Source organism: Neophocaena asiaeorientalis, unplaced genomic scaffold (genome assembly GCF_003031525.2).
Source record: "Neophocaena asiaeorientalis asiaeorientalis breed wild unplaced genomic scaffold, Neophocaena_asiaeorientalis_V1.1 scaffold174, whole genome shotgun sequence".
Classification (NCBI taxonomy): Eukaryota; Metazoa; Chordata; class Mammalia; order Artiodactyla; family Phocoenidae; genus Neophocaena; species Neophocaena asiaeorientalis.
Window position 1 is genome coordinate 3173058 of NW_020174922.1, and position 18486 is coordinate 3191543.

Genomic DNA, 18486 nt, shown 5'->3' on the forward strand with positions numbered 1-18486 from the left:
GAAATGCAATACTGGAAATGGCTTGAAGCAAAATTCTCCCTATGCCCCTGTAATTGCCTCACATGCTCCTCTCCTCCTCCTTCATCTGCCTGACTAAAATTCTGCCTATCTTTTAAAATCTTGTTAAAGTTATCATAGCCCCTTCACACACACCCCACAGGGAATAGAAAGCCACTGTAATTATTTGTTCTCATTTTACTTCCTTACAAGACACTGAACTCAGAATACTACAAAAAAAAATTTTTTTAAAGACTGAACTCTTGTTTTCTTTGTAGCTTTGTCATATAATAACAGTCTGAGACATAAATAGGTCAGAAAAAGGTGTGATGAACAAAACTTCACATAGGGAAGAAGAAACACTAATTAAAAGCATAAGAGGTACTTTGTCCTAAACTGTCACATACTCTCATTTCATGCAACAATGCTGTAAAGTAATAACAACATAATAATGGACACTTAAAAAGCACTATGTACCAGGATTTATTATAAATATTTTACATGTATTAACTCATTAATTCTCTCAACAGTCTTATGAGTATATATATTATCCATTTTATAGAGAAAACTTGAGACAGCATCATTAAAAGGAATGAAAATTGGTGCGTTTTATTTTGTATACCATTCAACTTAAGGGTGCTGTATCACTAAGAAAAGAAACATAGCTTTGATAAGTGAACAACATAACCTATCCTTTAAAAAAATTAAAGGACTTAGAGTGAAGGGCTAAGTCTAAATTAAATGGTACCGTTTCATTATCTACACTCCCTCAATCCAACTAAAATAAAAATTCTTTTAAGATCTCTGTGGTTAAGCAGTAGAATTACCTTTCTCTTTCTCCCTCTTCTGGCAGCTTTTGGAGTGGTTATGTCAACTGCTTTAGTCACATCCTTAAAAAAAAAAAAAAAACACAACAGATGAAATTGATAATTATGCCACGACTGAAAGAAAATTTCTTAAATTAAAAATCACAAGCAGGTTTCACTAAAAGTACTATGGAAACTTGTTTTGCTTCTCTGACCTTTGAAATTATAAACATTAAAAGTCTCAACATTAATTCATTATAAAGTGGAAGTAATCACCAGTATATTCACCTAAAAAAAAAAAATGCTTTCCTCTGTCAGATCAAATATAAAAGTCACACTTGCTCGTACACTGGGAGGTTGGTCTATTTAAATTTACAAAACACTCTACAGTAGAATCCTCAGTTTTAGGATTGTGAATGTTAAGAGGGTTGGGACTCTGGAGATCAAGTAACAACTTCATGAAGCCTAGAAAGGCTAAATGAGTATCCCCACTCAGATAATCAAATACAGAGTTGGAAATAAATCTAGGTTTTAAAAAATTCGGTTCAATATCCTTTCCCGTACATCCATCCAACAATACCTCACTTTAAAAATATTCCTAACAAACAGTAAGTGACTCTCCCAGTTGTACCTCATATTTTGCACAGCAAAGTAACTTCAAATAAAAATATCCATGCATCTTAAAGATGCAAAAATTATTTTACAATACTATATTTAATATTTACACAAGGAAATAAGCCTTTAATATTTTCCCATTCATTACTCAACTACTTTAAAGATTGCTCTCTACTGTGCCACAATCAACTCATTTTACAATTCTTCCTTGCAACAAAATGGGTTTAGAATGCAAGAGAAATTAAACACACCTCGTTGCTGGCTTTTTCTTCATGGTCAGTATCTTCCTTTGAAACACTAGTTTCTTTTTCTTCAACTTCAACATCAGATGACGCATTTGATTGTTTAGTTGATGCCTATAAACAATCAAGTCTATTAGTTTCACAAAATAATATTTCACGCCAACTTTAAAATTTTGTACCCATGAAAAATCAAAGCCTGTTTGTAAGAAAGCTAGAAAAGTACCCTCATTTCTGTTGCACAGGATACTTTTAATATACACAATTTTGAAAAGTTTTAAATGCTACTATTTTATTTAGGAAAGTCTTACATGGAACTATATTCCTGCAATTGATGCATACAATCTCAGCAGATAAAACGGTGAGGCAGAAATTAAAAGTACAATTACAAAGAATACCATTCTGATGTTCTAACCAGCAAATGCCCAACAAGATACAATGTAAGGTGATTTAGAGGAGCACAGACCTACACTGTATTCAACTATTGAAATATTCTGGATAAAGAAGCTAATCTATGTACTCTAAGACGAACAGCCTTAACAAAGGATATATATATCACAACTTTAAGGACTCTTATTGATCTGTATCTCAAACTTAGTTTATTTAAAATGCAGATTCCTGAGACCCAAACTTAAATGAATTCTGATTTAACAGACACTGAGTGGGAGAGTCCAGTAATCATTAAATTTTAAAAATATCCCCATATGAGAGATACTTAAGCATGTAACCTAGGGTCCCTAGATTTTCATAAAACTAACCAAAACGATGAATACCAGAGGCAACACAGTATACATTGGGAAGTGACGGTAAAGCTCCCAATCTACAAGATGAAGGGACTGCAATCCAAACTGTGCACCTTTCTAGCTATTTCCTTTGGCAAGTCTTTAAACTGTAAACCCATTTCCTTTTCTGTAAAAAAAAAAAGGCAATGCTGATAACCCACAAATTATAAAGGTATATAAAAAATGTAAAAATGTGCCCAAAATTACTTATAGCACGATAGAAATATTTATAAATTATGATGGCCAAATTTTTTTTTGTTGTTTCTTGTGTATAGGCTTGGGCATCAATGCTTGCACCAAACCACAGGAATGTGCCACTGGGGATGTCTGGGCTGGGAACACAGAGTACATCACACCACCATAATCATTCATACTTTTGTTAAGAACAGAAAATTGTTGGGTTTTATGCACACAACCAACGAAAAATTTCACTGTGAAATGGAAAATTCCAAGTATGTACTGTGAAAACTACCTGGAGATTAAGTAGGTAGATAGGAACAAAGGATAAAGTGACTATGCTAGGCAATCTGGAGGATGAAAACGACCTTGAAAGCACAATCATAGGATGTATGATCCAAGTTAAGTTACAAAATGTTATTTTCAGGAAACAATCAACTCAGTCTCCTTGGACTCCCAAGGCAATAAGGATGGGAAACCATTCATCCATTCTTACATTTGTGCAACATTTAGTGGGTAACTATTCCTTCCACACGTGTAAGAATGCCAGCACACAGGACACATACAACTTCCTTGTTTATGGAACTAATAAGCCTGTGGCAGTCAACACAAGTACAGAAGCAATTATGATGTGATATGATGAATACTGTAACAAATAACTTTTGGGTGGATAATGAAGGCACTTAGGATCATCTAATGCAGCCCTGGAACATCAATGAAAGATTTCAATGTTCCAGACAGAACAGCATCTGAAGAGTTCTCAAACACGAGAAAAAAGCATGGTACATGCAAAGAACTAAAAATTATATAGATTTAAAGGTAGAAAGTTGCAAAATTTTCAGTGTGTTATTTCCTTCTTTAGGTTTACTCATTCCTTCTTTAGGTTTACTTTTTACTAATTCAAGTCTGGAGACATACACACACACACACACACACACACACACACACAGAATAAAGAAAGTCTAAAGGTTGCTCTTCTAGAAACCAAAAATAAGTATAATTTGCATAGTGCTATAAGTATTTTTGTCACATATTTAATTTAACCCACATGAAGTTCATATTCTAATAAATTTTATGGATTTAGAAATTAAAATGAGAAAAAAACACACCCTTCAAGTTATTAAACCTGAATTTAAGGAAACAGTATATGTGACTTTAAATTCAATACATTAAATAAACCCTCAATCAGGATTTAAACAACTGAGTGTTTCCCAGTTTTCTGAGATCTATTTGACCACGAAGGCAAGAATTTCATCAGTTATCTACATACAAAAGTCCAAGGTTCAACCTCATAAATAAGAACAATTTAATCTGAAATTTATAAGGCTCTTCAATCATTTTCTTGTAGCTAGAATAGTGATTATTCTCCAAAACTGAGTAAATAATACTAAACTAAATTTTACGTAATATGACGCACCTGTTGACTTGAAAATTTCACTTTCGGATTGTTATCTATCTCCCATAAACCTTCATTAAAGCCTTTTTGTTTATTTGGTTTGCCGTACTTTTCCTTATTTTCTGAGTAAGGAAATATGTCCTTTGGGCCTAAAAAAGCACTAAAACAGGAGGGGGGGGAAATGTGAGTGTAAAGCAATCTCAAATATAAGTGATTAAATAGCACTACCCTATGAACGCAATTATCAAAAATTTTTAATCTAAAACGCATTAAAAATCATACATAAATTCAAGGTAGTCACAAATAATATTTAATTCCAAATGCTTTTATTAAATTCAGTCACAAACTCCTAGATCCATAATCCTAATTGAAAAAAACCACACAAATTGCACGACAATGTCAATGTACTGAATGCCACTAAACTGCACACTTAAAAATGGTAAATTTTGCTATAATTTTACAGATTTTACTATAAACATGCATAAAAATGAAAGAGTGTCACAAGACTGCATTAATCTATACATTTAAATGCATTCTAAATATAGTTTTACTACAAAGTAGTTTGGAATATACAACTCAAAACATTGTCAATAAGGTATATTATATGTATGTTTTAATATTTGTATATACATACATGTAGATTTTTAGAAAATAAGTATGTTAAGACTTTTACTTTATTCAATGAGGGAATCAGATGTTGTAACTGCTTTGTTCATTCATATATATATATATATATATACACACACACACATATATATTAGAGTCAATTCTTGTATTCATGGTAATTATATTCTATAATGTCACCATGAACACTGAATTAAGGAATACTGTACCACTGCTCCAGGGTAAATACAGGGTAGGTTCCTCTGGTCACAACATTTTTTCAACCAATCAGTACATAACATTGTTTTATGTGTTTCTGTTTAAAGACACCTTATTTAATATACACTGGTAATTCATTAACACTGAACTCACAGCCAACAGCTTACATAACACATATTTTCTCCATAAGGCAAAGCACAGGCTTCTTGCACTTAGGAACACCAAATGGCACTTCAAGTACTACATTTGGGTGCTATTATAAACGGCAAAATGACCAAGAAAAAGCACAAAAATACAAAAGCCGTGGCACTACACAGACTGCAAAAAGGACACTTGTTTACAATATGAGAGCTGAAACAAGGTAAAGCATGGCCTTGGTTCAGCCTCAGCTACGAATGTGTGCATCAAGTTACTCAAATTTTTTGCCATTTCACACACAGACATGACCATGAAGGCACCACAGGTATTGATTTGGGATTATAAATACATTTTAGTGAGCAGACAAATTAATAAATATGGAACCCGTGAATGATGACAACTATTTTTTTTGTGTATATATACATATATATTTAGATATAATCCCCAAAACAGCCCCATTATATATCTCCCTATGTCAGTCAGTTCTGTAGAAGTCTGTCAATCCTATAAAGGTAGATGCAGAGAATGTACCAGTTTTTTGCTATAATGGCTGATATATATGTATTCTCCAAAGCAAGAGGAAAATCAAATTACTACTCATTTTCTCTAAAATATGCTACAATTTAAGATTATTAATTACTAATTATCTATCACAAATTCCGTATCTGCTGAAATTCTTTAAGAATTAGGGACCTAATGACTATAGCTCACATTCCAGTTTAGAATATTTTAAAAGGCTTTAAGATAAAATTTCAATAAAAAAGAGCCTTAGGGCTCTACTTAAATATAATCAAATGCATATAAGTCAGCTTTATTATTTAAATTCTGCAATTTATAAATACTCAAAGTATCCATGTATTTTAACTGCACATCAGTTAAGGCACTTTTAAATCATCACTATCTCATTTGATCTAGAAATTCAGACTTTTACTAGGCATCATTCATTCCTACCCATAATCTAAAATTAGAAAATTTAACACATTTAGTTAAAACAGTAAAGCAATTCCTCCTGCATAATCAGCTTCAAATTCCAAGTAGATGACTCGAGTTAAAAACACCATCAAAAATAAAACATACTTGCAGTTAGAGCAAAGCAATTCTCTCTCCTAAAACCCCATAACTCATAAGGCTAAAGATGACAAGGGACATTATCAACAGGTTTGAAAGCTGGGAAGACTAAGAAAGTTGGATACGAAACAGCAATATAGAAGAAAGCGAGTCAGTACCCTAATTTATAGTTCAAAATCCCCAAAGGGTTCAAAACTGGTGGCATCAGAAACTTGAAGAAGTGGAAGGGACCTTAAATACTTAATAAAATTGCAGAAAAATGTCTTAAAACTTCAAACATGGGTCATTTTTAGATATGATTCTAAACCAAAAAGGTATTCAAAAGAGAAAACTGATTCTACCATGATGTTATTTAGCATATAAAGGTTTGACAGTTCAATTTATATAATTTTTCTTTCCCCAAAATAGGCAGTCCTCACTTTGTATGACAATGAGAGAACACAAAATTGACTGTGCAAGGCAATCTTACTGAACAATGGGAAAAATTACAATTGTTCCAAAACCTTCAAAAATTGTCAAAACACTAAATGCACTATTACTGACAGTGTGTAAGGAAATTTTAAATATAGTAAAACTAATACTAATTATTTAGTACACTGTAATTTAAAACATTAGAAACATTGAGATTAAAGTGTTTCCTGTCTTTGTAAAAAACTTAAGAATAGTTTTAACAGTGCTTGCCCCTTCTGATCACACAACTTATGACACAGAGTAAGCATATTTTCTATGCCTAAGGCAATGTGTCATACTCCTTTCTAAATCTGATCAGTTTCTAACATTTTGTCTTTTGTATTTTCAATGTTATGGCATATCTTTAATGCTTTTTGTTGGTGTCACTTCCTCTGAGACATCTTCATCCTTTTTATTACAACCACTTCCCTCATTTATGTTGATAAGCTTGCCTTCCCTAAGCTGCTCTGGCTGTGTATCTAGTCTCCCTATATACAGCACATCTACATTCACAAGGCTATTTATTCTATAACTGCATTTACATTCAATTCAAATTTCACTTCTGGCATTATCAGTTTCTTTGTTGGCCGATTCCCCATCTTATTTTTTCTTTAAATGTAACCTGGGTGGGTATTATCATTGAAAGACAAAGAGGCAACAGCACTACTACACATTGTGCTATATATGCTTGAAGTGAGAAACAGATGCACACTGACCAATCACCAAGAAACTTCAAAAAAAAGTGACATGCTATGCATCTGTTATTTACATCTTGATTTGTGGACTGAAGAACTAGCAACAAATTTTGTAGTCTACATAGTTACAGTTAGTATTCCAGAGTAAGTGAAATTTGAAACATTGTTGCGGGGACTGGCGCTGTTTACCTAAACCATGGTGACCAAAATTTAAACATACTAGAACTATGCAAAGCTAAGGAATGCCTGTATCCTTCTCTCCTCTTCATGCTTTGACTTTAAATTCTACTTTTATCAGACAGCAATGGTCCCATTCTTGCTTTCTTTGTGACATTATATTGTTACCTGGCCGTGACTTGTTTGAGCCTTGTCTCAGAAAATACGACAAAGGTAGTTTAATAGGATTAATCCGATCAAAAGACCTTAACAGAGAATTCTATTCACATAGTGTAGTCACTTATATTTGGTCTTATACCACCTTGTTTTACATATACATTTTTATTACACTTGGTTAACCTTTATTCTTAATTTTGCAGAATAGGTTTTAAAAAACTTCTCTCCCTGCTCCTCCTCCAGTCAGGTTTTCAAGCACTACTTTCTATTATTTTACTATTATGTTCATATTATAAGTCATACTTAAATTTACATGTTTATCAATATACCAAAAATTAAATAACTATGCCATTCCAACTGAGAGAAGACCTTTGCAAATCTAAATAATTCATGTTATATATAGATGGTTAAAAAAATATTCACACATGGGCTTCCCTGGTGGCGCAGTGGTTGAGGGTCCGCCTGCTGATGCAGGGGACACGGGTTCGTGCCCCGGTCCGGGAGGATTCCACGTGCTGCGGAGCAGCTGGGCCTGTGAGCTGTGGCCGCTGGGCCTGCGCGTCCGGAGCCTGTGCTCCGCGGCGGGAGAGGCCACAGCAGTGAGAGGCCCGCGTACCGCAAACAAAATCAAAAACATTTTGCTAAGTTAAAAGAAAAAAAGGTCATTAAAGACCTCATATTGTATAGTTCAATTTATATGAAATGCTCAGAACAGGCAGTGATTAGTGGTTCCGTATGGCAAGACAGGAGGGAGAAAGGAGAAATGCAAAGTATCTGCTAATGCATACAGGGTCTGTATTTGGGGTGATGGAGATGTTCTAAAACTGTGCTAATGTCTACACTACTCTCTGGATATACTAAGATCTACTGAATTGTACGTTTTAACTGGATTAATTGTTTGGGATATGAATTACATCTCAATAAAGCTGTTAAAATATTTTACAGTGAATACCACATCCCATCAAAGAAAACAAAAATGATCCAGAATTTTACCAATTACAGATAGCCACTGGTTTCACCCACTTGTTCGTTGCATATATACAGATATAAACATGTCATTTTAATGGATATGATACATACTCATCCATAAATACTTTCTCAAATTATAATGAACATCTCATGTCAACAATTACTTAACAGCTAAATACTATTTCATTGAATAGCTTTCCCAAAATTTATCTATTGTTGGACCATTTTCTGTATCAAATTTTCTATTATAAAATGCAGCTACAGTAAATAATGTATTGCTCAATCTTTTCACGTATCTTCCTAATAAATTCTAAGTAGAACTGCTGGCTCAAATGATATGCTCAAGACTACAGAGCTCCTTAATGAGACTCAAAAAACTATGGTGGATGAAAAAAGAATCCTCTCATGTTGTCACCACAAAAAAAGAAATGACTAATTAAGGGACCTAATGGAAATGTTACCTAATGCTATGGTGGCAGGTAATCATATTGCAATATATAAATGTATCAAATCATGGTGGTAATACTCCAATATATAAATGTATCAAAATCAACACACCTTAAACTTATACAATATATATCAATTACATTTCAATTAAAAAAAAGAAGAAAACACATACACACACAAAGAATCCTCCCCAGGGATGCAATCCCACAGGTTTGGTACACAGGGCTCAGATTAGTTTTTAAACAGCCAGCACTAGTCCCCAAGGGCACAACCTTATGTGGCTGTGGCTCTGATTCATTCTTCAAAGCATTCCATTTTTAAATGACATATAAATCTCAAAAAAAATATACTAAGACAGTAACAGGTTTAGGGATTGTTTCTAAAAATTAGTAGTAAAAATGACTGTTTCCTTTGTAGAGAACTCTTTTAACATTGTTTTTAAAATTTTTACAATGAAAAGATATACATTAATTCAAAGCGTATTACCCACCAAATTCCAGAGCTGAAAGGAACACTTAGGGATCACCAAGATCCTCCTTTTAAAGATTAGAAAACTGAAGGCCAGAAAGATTAACTGATGCAGGCAAGGTTATCTAGCTATTAAACAGCATAGCCTCCACTCTGTACAGTGTTCCCTTAAAAAGGTTTCAGGGTTTCCTATAACCACTGTAATATAGTCTTTGAAATATCTACTAATAAACTATTGATGTTACATCCCTATACGTATGAACTCATTCCAAATACCAATGTCAAAGCCCACAAGGATCAAAGCTCATGTAAAATGTCCTAAGAAAATAGCAAATCATTAACTACAGTACTAATGTTATAATTGTGAAGCAACTTAAAGCCTGCAAGTGTGTTTCCTAAGTGGCGTATGCCTGAAGACCGTAAGTGTGTTCCTGTGTATCCCAATTTTCACAGAATGTAAGTAAACAGAAAAGCAGTTCTCTCTCTAAAGTCACTTTTTGGAAACAATGTACATACCCATGAAAACATACACATATATGTCTCACAAAACTCAGTTATCACACACCTAGAACCTTTCCTTTAAAGCAAACCAAAGTTGCATATAAAAAATGGCATGCGAATGCTTATCAGAGCTAAAGACATGAAGCTCAAAACTCATTTAACTGTTGCCAAGTCATATTATAATACAGAAACGTCTACCTTTTAAAACATTGATTCTAACTTGCTGTTTCATTTCTCTATTATTATTAAATCACAAAATAGGAAACATACTGTTTTAAACTAGATTTTATAACAGCACACACTATTTTATAATAGAAGATGATGCAACAGACAACTGATACATCTACGTAATGTGCCATGAACCTGACAGTATAGAGATGAAAAAACAGTTCCTCTCATTATATAAGGCTCATGAGAAACCGTACAAGCCCCTCACCAACACATACAGCGATGTCTGTAGTACAGAAACTGTATAGAAAAACTAGTGTAGAAGAAAATAAAATCCTATCCTTATGATTCATTTCTTTATTCCTTTCTTGTGGACAGGTTATACAAAAAACCGACCAACAAGCAGTACCTCCCCCATTCACCTTCACTCCTAAAACTGTACATTAGGCAGGTTTTGAAACAGCCTGTGATGGATATTTTTAAGGTTCCTAGAACTGTGCATCTAACATCTTTGAATTAAGACAAGAGCAGTAAGGAGATAAAAGCGGCAAAAACACCATCTTCATTTAAAATTTTCTGACTTTAGAGAAATAAATAGACCTTAGATGAGAGTATTCCCTCAATTAGCAATGGTATTAGTCAGCAGAATTCAAACTGCACTGCAAACAATTTAATAAACACAAGTATTAGTCGTGAAAAAATAATATGCAACATTACCTTTAACTATTAATAGCTAACATATGCTTAGTGTTTAATACATGCCAAGCACTGTTCTAAGCATCTTTCATGTAGTATCTTGTTTGCACCTCAAATTCTGAGGTCGAGTATTTTATTATTCTCATTTTACAAGTAAGGAAGGGAAGGACACAAGGCTAGGTAACCTGCCATACAGCAGGTCATACAGCAGATATATGGCGGGATTCAAAGACAGCCTTATGATCAGTTGTCTTAAAAACTATACAAATGCTAGCTAATGGACAGCAAATTCATAATCCATAAATGATTTTATCTAGGTCACAAAGCTGTCTATCTCTCACCAAACATTTATTTAACAGCTACTATGTGCCAGGCACTTAAGCAAATGATGACAAACAAGATAGACAAGGTACCTGCTCTCCAAGCTTTTCACTTGTGGGTGAAGGAAAAGAAAAAAATTTCAGTCATCAGTGCAATGGAGAAAAAGCATAAAAAGGAGGATTTGAGCTAAGATCTAAATGACTGAAAATCTGAAGACATACCTTTCCCAACAGAGAAAACACCCAAGAAGGACTTGAGACAAGATGAAATATATTTGTGTAACAGTGAAAAAACGTGATGAGGTTGGAATGGTAAACACAGACTAGTTCATATAGGGTCTCATAAATAGCATCTGTCGACAAAACTTGGGAGTTTTGTCTGTAATAAGGCAGCCATTGACGGGTTTTGGACAGAGAAATGACATGATCTGACTGGAATATCAAGTTCACTTTGACTATACATTAAGAGTGAAAACTGAGACCAAGATAGGATTGGGGGTTTCCCTGGTGGCGCAGTGGTTAAGAATCTGCCTGCCAGCGCAGGGGACATGGGCTCAAGCCCTGCCCCGGGAAGATCCCACATGCCGTGGAGCAACTAAGCCCGTGCACCACAAGTACTGAGCCTGCGCTCTAGAGCCCGCAAGCCACAACTACAGAAGCCCGCGTGCCTAGAGCCTGTGCTCCGCCAACGAGAGAAGCCACTGCAATGAGAAGCCCGCGCACCACAATGAAGAGTAGCCCCCACTCGCCGCAACTAGAGAATGCCCGCGCACAGCAACAAAGACCCAATGCAGCCAAAAATAAATAAATAAATTTATTTAAAAAAAAAAAGATAGGAGTAGGACACTATTTCTAAAACTAACTGCAGTATGAACTTAAGTGGTAGTAGAAGAGATGGAAAAAAGATCAGAATGCACATTAAAGGAAAAGAACAAGACTTGCTGACTGACTAGATGTGGGGAGGAAGGGAAAAGACTGTAATAGGAAATCAAGGATGACACCACGATTTTTGCCTCCAGCAAAACACTGCATCCTTGTCTCATTTACTAAGAATCTGTTTTGAATATATTAGCTTTATGATACCTAGTAGACCATCACGTTTGGTATACATAAGGGCTCATTGTTATCTAATATTCAAAACTTGGCTGGATGAATTTACTGTGAAAGGTATAAAACACTATGAAAAGTCAGATGGTTGCAAGTCAGGAAAAGAATGCAATTACAAGAGGATTCTGCTCCAAATTAACAATTAAAAAACTTAATCTATAAATAAGCTATGAATAAATACAGTTTTCTAAATTGCCATTTCTTCTTCTATGTTCTTCCTTTCCCATCTCCCTAACTACAGGCTATTAGAAAAAACTCCCATTTAAACAAATTCCAAATTGAAAGGTTCACATAACTGCCCTCCCAACTTTTGAGGGAGGGGAAAGGCAAATAATCAGTGAGATCTAGTTTCTAAAAATCAACCTTAAATACCAAAATGTTAAGTCAACAGACCAACAGATACAACAGCACCGCCTTTCCAAAGGTAATGGTGTACTTATGAGATCACTAAGGCACAAAAATTACAAGTGCATTTTGAAGTGAAAATTTACTATCATTAGCTTAATTTTTTTTTAAATTTATTTATTTTTTATTTTTGGCTGCACTGGGTCTCTGTTGCTGCACCCGGGTTTTTCTCTAGTTGAGGCGAGCAGGGGCTACTCTTTGCTGCGGTGCACTGGCTTCTCATTGCAGTGGCCTCCCTTGTCGCGGAGCGCCGGCTCTAGAGCGCAAGCTCAGTAGTTGTGGCTCACGGACTTAGTTGTTCCGTGGCATGTGGGATCTTCCCAGACCAGGGCTCGAACCCGTGTCCCCTGCATTGGCAGGCGGATTCTTAACCACTGTGCCACCACGGAAGCCCCATTAGCTTAATTTTAAAGTTATACTTTAATTTCCTGAATATATTCTAATTCTTGAATATTAGTAATTCACTGTCTTCATTAACCACTTAATACCACTGTTTTGTTATTAACCAAACAATGCTTATGAAAATTTAATTATTTGGTGTAGTCTGTTCTGATGTATATCACAGATATTTACAACATAAAAATCCTCATTTTTAAATGCTGGGGAAGGGATGATCATTCTTCTAAATTTAGCATAAAAATTAACTATGTGTTCTATGGTACTATAAGCATACATAAAAATTCTAGGGAACGTCTACTCACTTTACTCTGATAAAGTGTTCCCAAACTTCACAGGCACCAGAAAGGCTAGTTAGGACAGACTGCTGGGCCCCAAACCTCAGCTTCTGGTTCAAGTAAGGTCCAAGAATTTGCATACCTACTATCTGAAGTTCCCATGTGCTGTTCCCATGTGGGGTGCAGCTTGACCTGGTACCACACTTTGAAAACCCCTACTCAAATAGAGAGTACACAGTTTTTCATTAAAAGATACCTTTCTCTATTAAATTTATGGAAGAGTTTTAAACAGATTATCCCAGAGAATCAGAAACTCATCATTTTTTTTACAAATTGGAATTTTTATATTCAGAGAATATACCTGGATCCAACTCAAAGTAATTACGGTGAAGGCCAATACAATTCTGGACTCAAAACTATATTTTAAAGCAGATAATTACGTGGCATTGTACGATATCATTAATATGAATGGGGCAACTAGGCCCGTGAGCCACAACTACTGAGCCTGCGCGTCTGGAGCCTGTGCTCCGCAAAAAGAGGCCGCGATAGTGAGACGCCCGCGCACCGCGATGAAGGGTGGCCCCCGCTTGCCACAACTAGAGAAAGCCCTCGCACAGAAACGAAGACCCAACACAACAAAAATAAATTAATTAATTAATATGAAGTGTCCAGAATTGGCAAAAATAGACAGTGAACTAGTGGGTATCCTGGGCTGGAGGGGGAGGGAATGAAGAGTGACTGCTAATGGTTATGGAAATAAATATACTAAAACCCACTGAATTATATACTTTAACAAGTGAACTTTATGATGTAAAGTACATATTAATAAAACGATTTCTTAAAATTATGTGAAAGTTCATACAGTAGCTAAGCAACATTAAACCAATGTTGCCACTGTACACATTCTAAGGAATACATAATTCTAATTAGAGCATCACCAGTTTTATTTCACCTGATCCCAGGTAAACAACTCTACTTTACCAAAATTATTGCAAATTCTAAACTTAAAGTTCAAAATCAACGAGGTTATATACAACTTGTAAGGCTATTAAAATACAGGCACATAGTATATTGTTTTTCAAAACTAATGAGATAGCCCCTGGAGTAATCCTCTGTACCCAGAAGTAACAGTTCAATATTCTATTGGAAATTTTTTTTTTTTGCAATTTTTGAAAAATTAATTTGCTTCACCAAATCAGTTCTCTGCCCACAAATCCACCAGGGGCAGCAGAGCAGTAACAGTGGCTCTCAGGACCATATAAATACACACAGAAGGAACTATCCAGATTTCTTCTCACCTTTCCCACAATATACCATTTGTGTGCTAAAATCAAAGCCTAAAATAGGGTGCCAGGCTGTCATGAAAAGCACTAATTATACTAAATATGAATACTGAATGCCTTGTTAAAACTTCCCTTACATATTTTCATCCATCAGTTATTCTTCTGATTGATGAGAGGACAAATGTACATCTTTCTTTTATGATTAAGGACATCCATTTCAATAAAAGTTCAATCTACAGTGTCTGATTTTTCTACCATAAAAATAAATTTTAAAAGGAAACTTGAAGATTTTTTTTCCAAGTTCAAAGATGATTTTAACATCTCCTGTTACTTTATTTTCTCTCTGAATTAATCTCTACTTGTTTTTCATGATATGCCCAATGAACGTGCTAAATTAACTCTGATTTGCTTTTAGAGCTAAAAGGACTTACGTCTCATGAGTTCCAAAAAAGAAAATGGGTAGTTTGTTTGTGGGTGGTTTTACAGCTCCATCAGGAACTTCATCTACCTAAAAAAAAGATCAGAAAAATTAAAATCTTTTAAATCATACGCACCTAAACACATCAGAATAAACTGAAAACAGGACATCCAAAAGGGATCTGCTATAAAATGGACCAGTTCTACAGGTCCACAATCCCTTACCTCCAGTTCTGAAACCCAAGAAGCTCTGAAAACCAATTATTTCTCTCAAAACTCATTTGGTAGCAAAACCTGGATTGACACTGAAGCTATTCCATCATTTCTTTTATCCACCTAGCATTTCTAGTGATGCTTCTCCACAGAAATATCGTGTTAGATTACCATGTGCCATCCCAGACCCTACTAGGAGCAAGATATATAGCATATGTACCATCATTACCTTTCTAAAATCCCGAAGTCCTGAATTTTTAAACACATCTGGCCCTAAGAATTCCAGATAAGAGAGTCTGAACCTATTCAAAAATTTTAAATTCTATTTCCGCAGGGAGGCTATCCAAATATAGGAAACATTAACAAGTTTAAAACAGTATTTCTCCAAGTCTGAAACACATATTCTGAAAAGATCTTAGACCTACATGGCTGAATCACATGAGGTTACCTGTTCCTTTTTCATTTCTCTTTTAATACTTTAATACTTCTAATTAAGGAAGGAAGAAAGTATCAGGTACTGTTATGTCTAACACATCTGTAATACTTGATACTTTCGCTTACCAGAGTTAAGGCCATCAGGCAGTAGTATCTGGCCAGAATTTAACATTTCTACTTCATTATTTATTTATTTAAACTTCATAATAATATTTCTATTTCAGAACTTTCATAATTTCAAAGACACTTTAATTTAAAAAATCAGCTGACTATTAAGAAGGGTACAGACCACCAGCAGACCTATGATGCTCCACATGCATTATCACGTTTAAGAAAAGACCATGAGGGTGATGTTGGCAATCTGAAGGTTTCAGACATCAATAAGAATCGTTAGCACCCAACACCCTTGGGAACTTAACTTCCCCACCTATATGAAGATTATACTTTCTTTTTGGCTTTGTGACAAATTGTTAAATTGTGAAAATCCTTAGAGGCCTTAAGATAAGGGATATATTTGTCACCTCAGCTCATATGCTTTCTGCCAGCAAACAGCTTTAAAAGTTTATGCAAATATCTAGCACCTAAAGAGTTTAATAAATGCTAGGCAATTTTTTAAAGTTGACTTTAAAAACAATTACTACTGGTACAGGATTACAAGAATGTGCAAGACTTAAAAAGTAATGAAGCCTGGGAAACACAGACAGAAAGCATTAAAATCAAAACTGGAACAATGATTGTCACCTTCACAGCTGACACTTTAAATACATAATTAAACTCTCTAAAGCAAAGACTTAGAATTCATAAGATTGGAGAGAAGATAGAAAAAGGAACATAATTCTTAGACACAGACAATATCAAAACTAAGTTCAACTGCTTCTAAGAAAAAAAGGGGAAAAGGAAAGAGACTAAAATTTCCCATTTCAATCCAAATTAAAATGTTAAATATAGAATTTATTAAAGAAAGAAAGAAAATACTCTGGTCCTCCTAAGGCTACTCTAGGTTTGCTTTTATTAGCATTCTTAGTCACCTAACAGACTGAAGCATGTAGGGAAGATGATTTAGAGGAGTAGATAATTTTTAAAACATTTTCATTTGGTTTTTAACTGCACTGTCGCATAGAAATCTGAATAAAGATGTACCCCATATGCTCGGATTTTATAACACCTCAAAATAAATGATGCTAAAACCACAAAAAAGTATTTTGCAGGGGCCTTAAACCTGCTCAGTTTCCCTATGCTCTTTACTTAAACATGAAGTAAGGTGTTTTTTAGCGTATGATTTATGTACTAAGGATTGGGAGGGTGTGTAATAAGGAAATTCAGTTTGTATCTATTTCTCTGGAAAAGCTTACAAACTACCTGGAGGTCAAAGAATGCACATAAGAGTTAAAATAAAAGGTTATCACAAAGGAAATAAAGTATCAAATATACAGACGAATTATGATTAAGGATTGTTTCAATAAGACTCCACTGAAAAGGTAGATTTAATAGACTAGGGAAAAAAAAAAAATCTTTCCAGGCTGGGGAAGGAAACCAGTAAACCTGAGTCTGTGAAGAGCTGGATGGGAAAAATTAAGAATTTGTGAATATTTTATACTTGGATAGCACTCAGCAACTCACTCCATGATTCTCTGTAACCAATGGTTACTCTTCCTCCCAACTGACATAATTAAAACTACAGGATTTAATTATCTTTAAGAAATACAGTCCTCAATGAAGAGTAAATTAGTGGAAATTACAACTTTAGACTATGTCATGTTTATATTTAAGAAGGACCTTGAGCTTACTAATCTAATTGAGCTCAACATTTGCTAGGTTCTATCACTACCTTAGAACCTGAGTCCTACCATAACCTAAAAGATCTTTTTCTGAAAATTGTACTTAGATATTTTAGACAGTCTCAATTCCTAAATGTTACAAAAAACCCTCAGTCCTTAATCACCTCTCTGCACTACACGTGAACCCAGGAATATGGGTCTACTCCTTTTGCCTGTGGGAAACAATCAAAGAGGTAAAACTACTTCTTCAAGGTCATAAGGCAAACTTCACCAATAAAAACGTGAAAATAAACTTTCTAGACGTTCCGTGATGCTACCTTATTGTAAAATTTTCAAGAATATCCAGTCCTCTATCGTATTAAACAAGTCAATCCAGAAGGTCTCATCAACCATAAAACAGGAAAGAATACGTATGTTAATTTAATCACGTAGAACTCTTCAACACCCAACAGTTGGCATAGATTTCACTGGTATTTTGCATTTTACTCAAAGTTAAGAAAATGCCTGTTCCCTTAATTTTTAAACACAAAATCCATACTTGATTATTTTCACCTACAATGGAACACTAATGGCATCACCTTGAAATAGTTCATATTAAGAAAACCTGCCAAAGTCTGTCAAAAACAAACCACAGGAAAATACCTAAGTATATATAAACACCTGAATTTTTAAATTACATGGAAGATTAGTGGGCAAAAAACTAAAATAAAAGGTCAGGTTACAAATGAGACTAAGTGAAAGCGAGGGAGAGAAAGGACACGAGAAAAAAAAATTAAGAGAAAAGGGTATAGGAAGTAGGCCTCTGGGGAATGTAGCACCGCTAAACGCGAAGGCTAAAAATCACTTACTCGAGCTGGCCAATGAGGGTAACCTTTCATCTTGGCGAAGATGAGGTCCCCAGGTTTGAAATCGCGAGTCATGTTTCGGGGGCGAGGCAGGGGGTCCGAGCACAGGGAGGAGGTGTGACGGTGCGGACTGCGAGGGGATGCGGGAAGGCGGACGGCAGCCGAGGCTCCCGCGGCGGCGGGAGGGGAGGATGCCTCGGGGTGTCCCGACGCGCCTGCGAGGGAGAGCATGGAGGGAGGTT

At 35.1% G+C, this 18486-nt stretch overlaps 2 protein-coding genes across 6 annotated transcripts in view; one reads left to right on the top strand and one right to left on the bottom strand.

Annotated features, from left to right (window-relative positions):
- PSIP1 (PC4 and SRSF1 interacting protein 1) overlaps positions 1-18486 on the bottom strand; it is a 37691-nt gene that overhangs the window by 18724 nt on the left and 481 nt on the right. For all 5 annotated transcript variants that reach the window (XM_024760461.1, XM_024760462.1, XM_024760463.1 and 2 more), the window contains exons 2-6: positions 18248-18459; positions 14988-15064; positions 4034-4172; positions 1670-1774; positions 825-887 (exon numbers count right to left, since the gene is read on the bottom strand). In XM_024760461.1, the coding sequence (XP_024616229.1) occupies positions 825-887; positions 1670-1774; positions 4034-4172; positions 14988-15064; positions 18248-18319 (456 nt within the window). In that variant the 5' untranslated portion in view covers positions 18320-18459. The remainder of the gene's footprint in view (positions 1-824; positions 888-1669; positions 1775-4033; positions 4173-14987; positions 15065-18247; positions 18460-18486) is intronic.
- Positions 18385-18486, top strand: part of LOC112410068 (translation initiation factor IF-2-like) — a 40457-nt gene continuing 40355 nt past the window's right edge. Inside the window, exon 1 of the mRNA XM_024760456.1 lies at positions 18385-18401. Coding sequence (XP_024616224.1) covers positions 18385-18401 — 17 coding nt within the window. The remainder of the gene's footprint in view (positions 18402-18486) is intronic.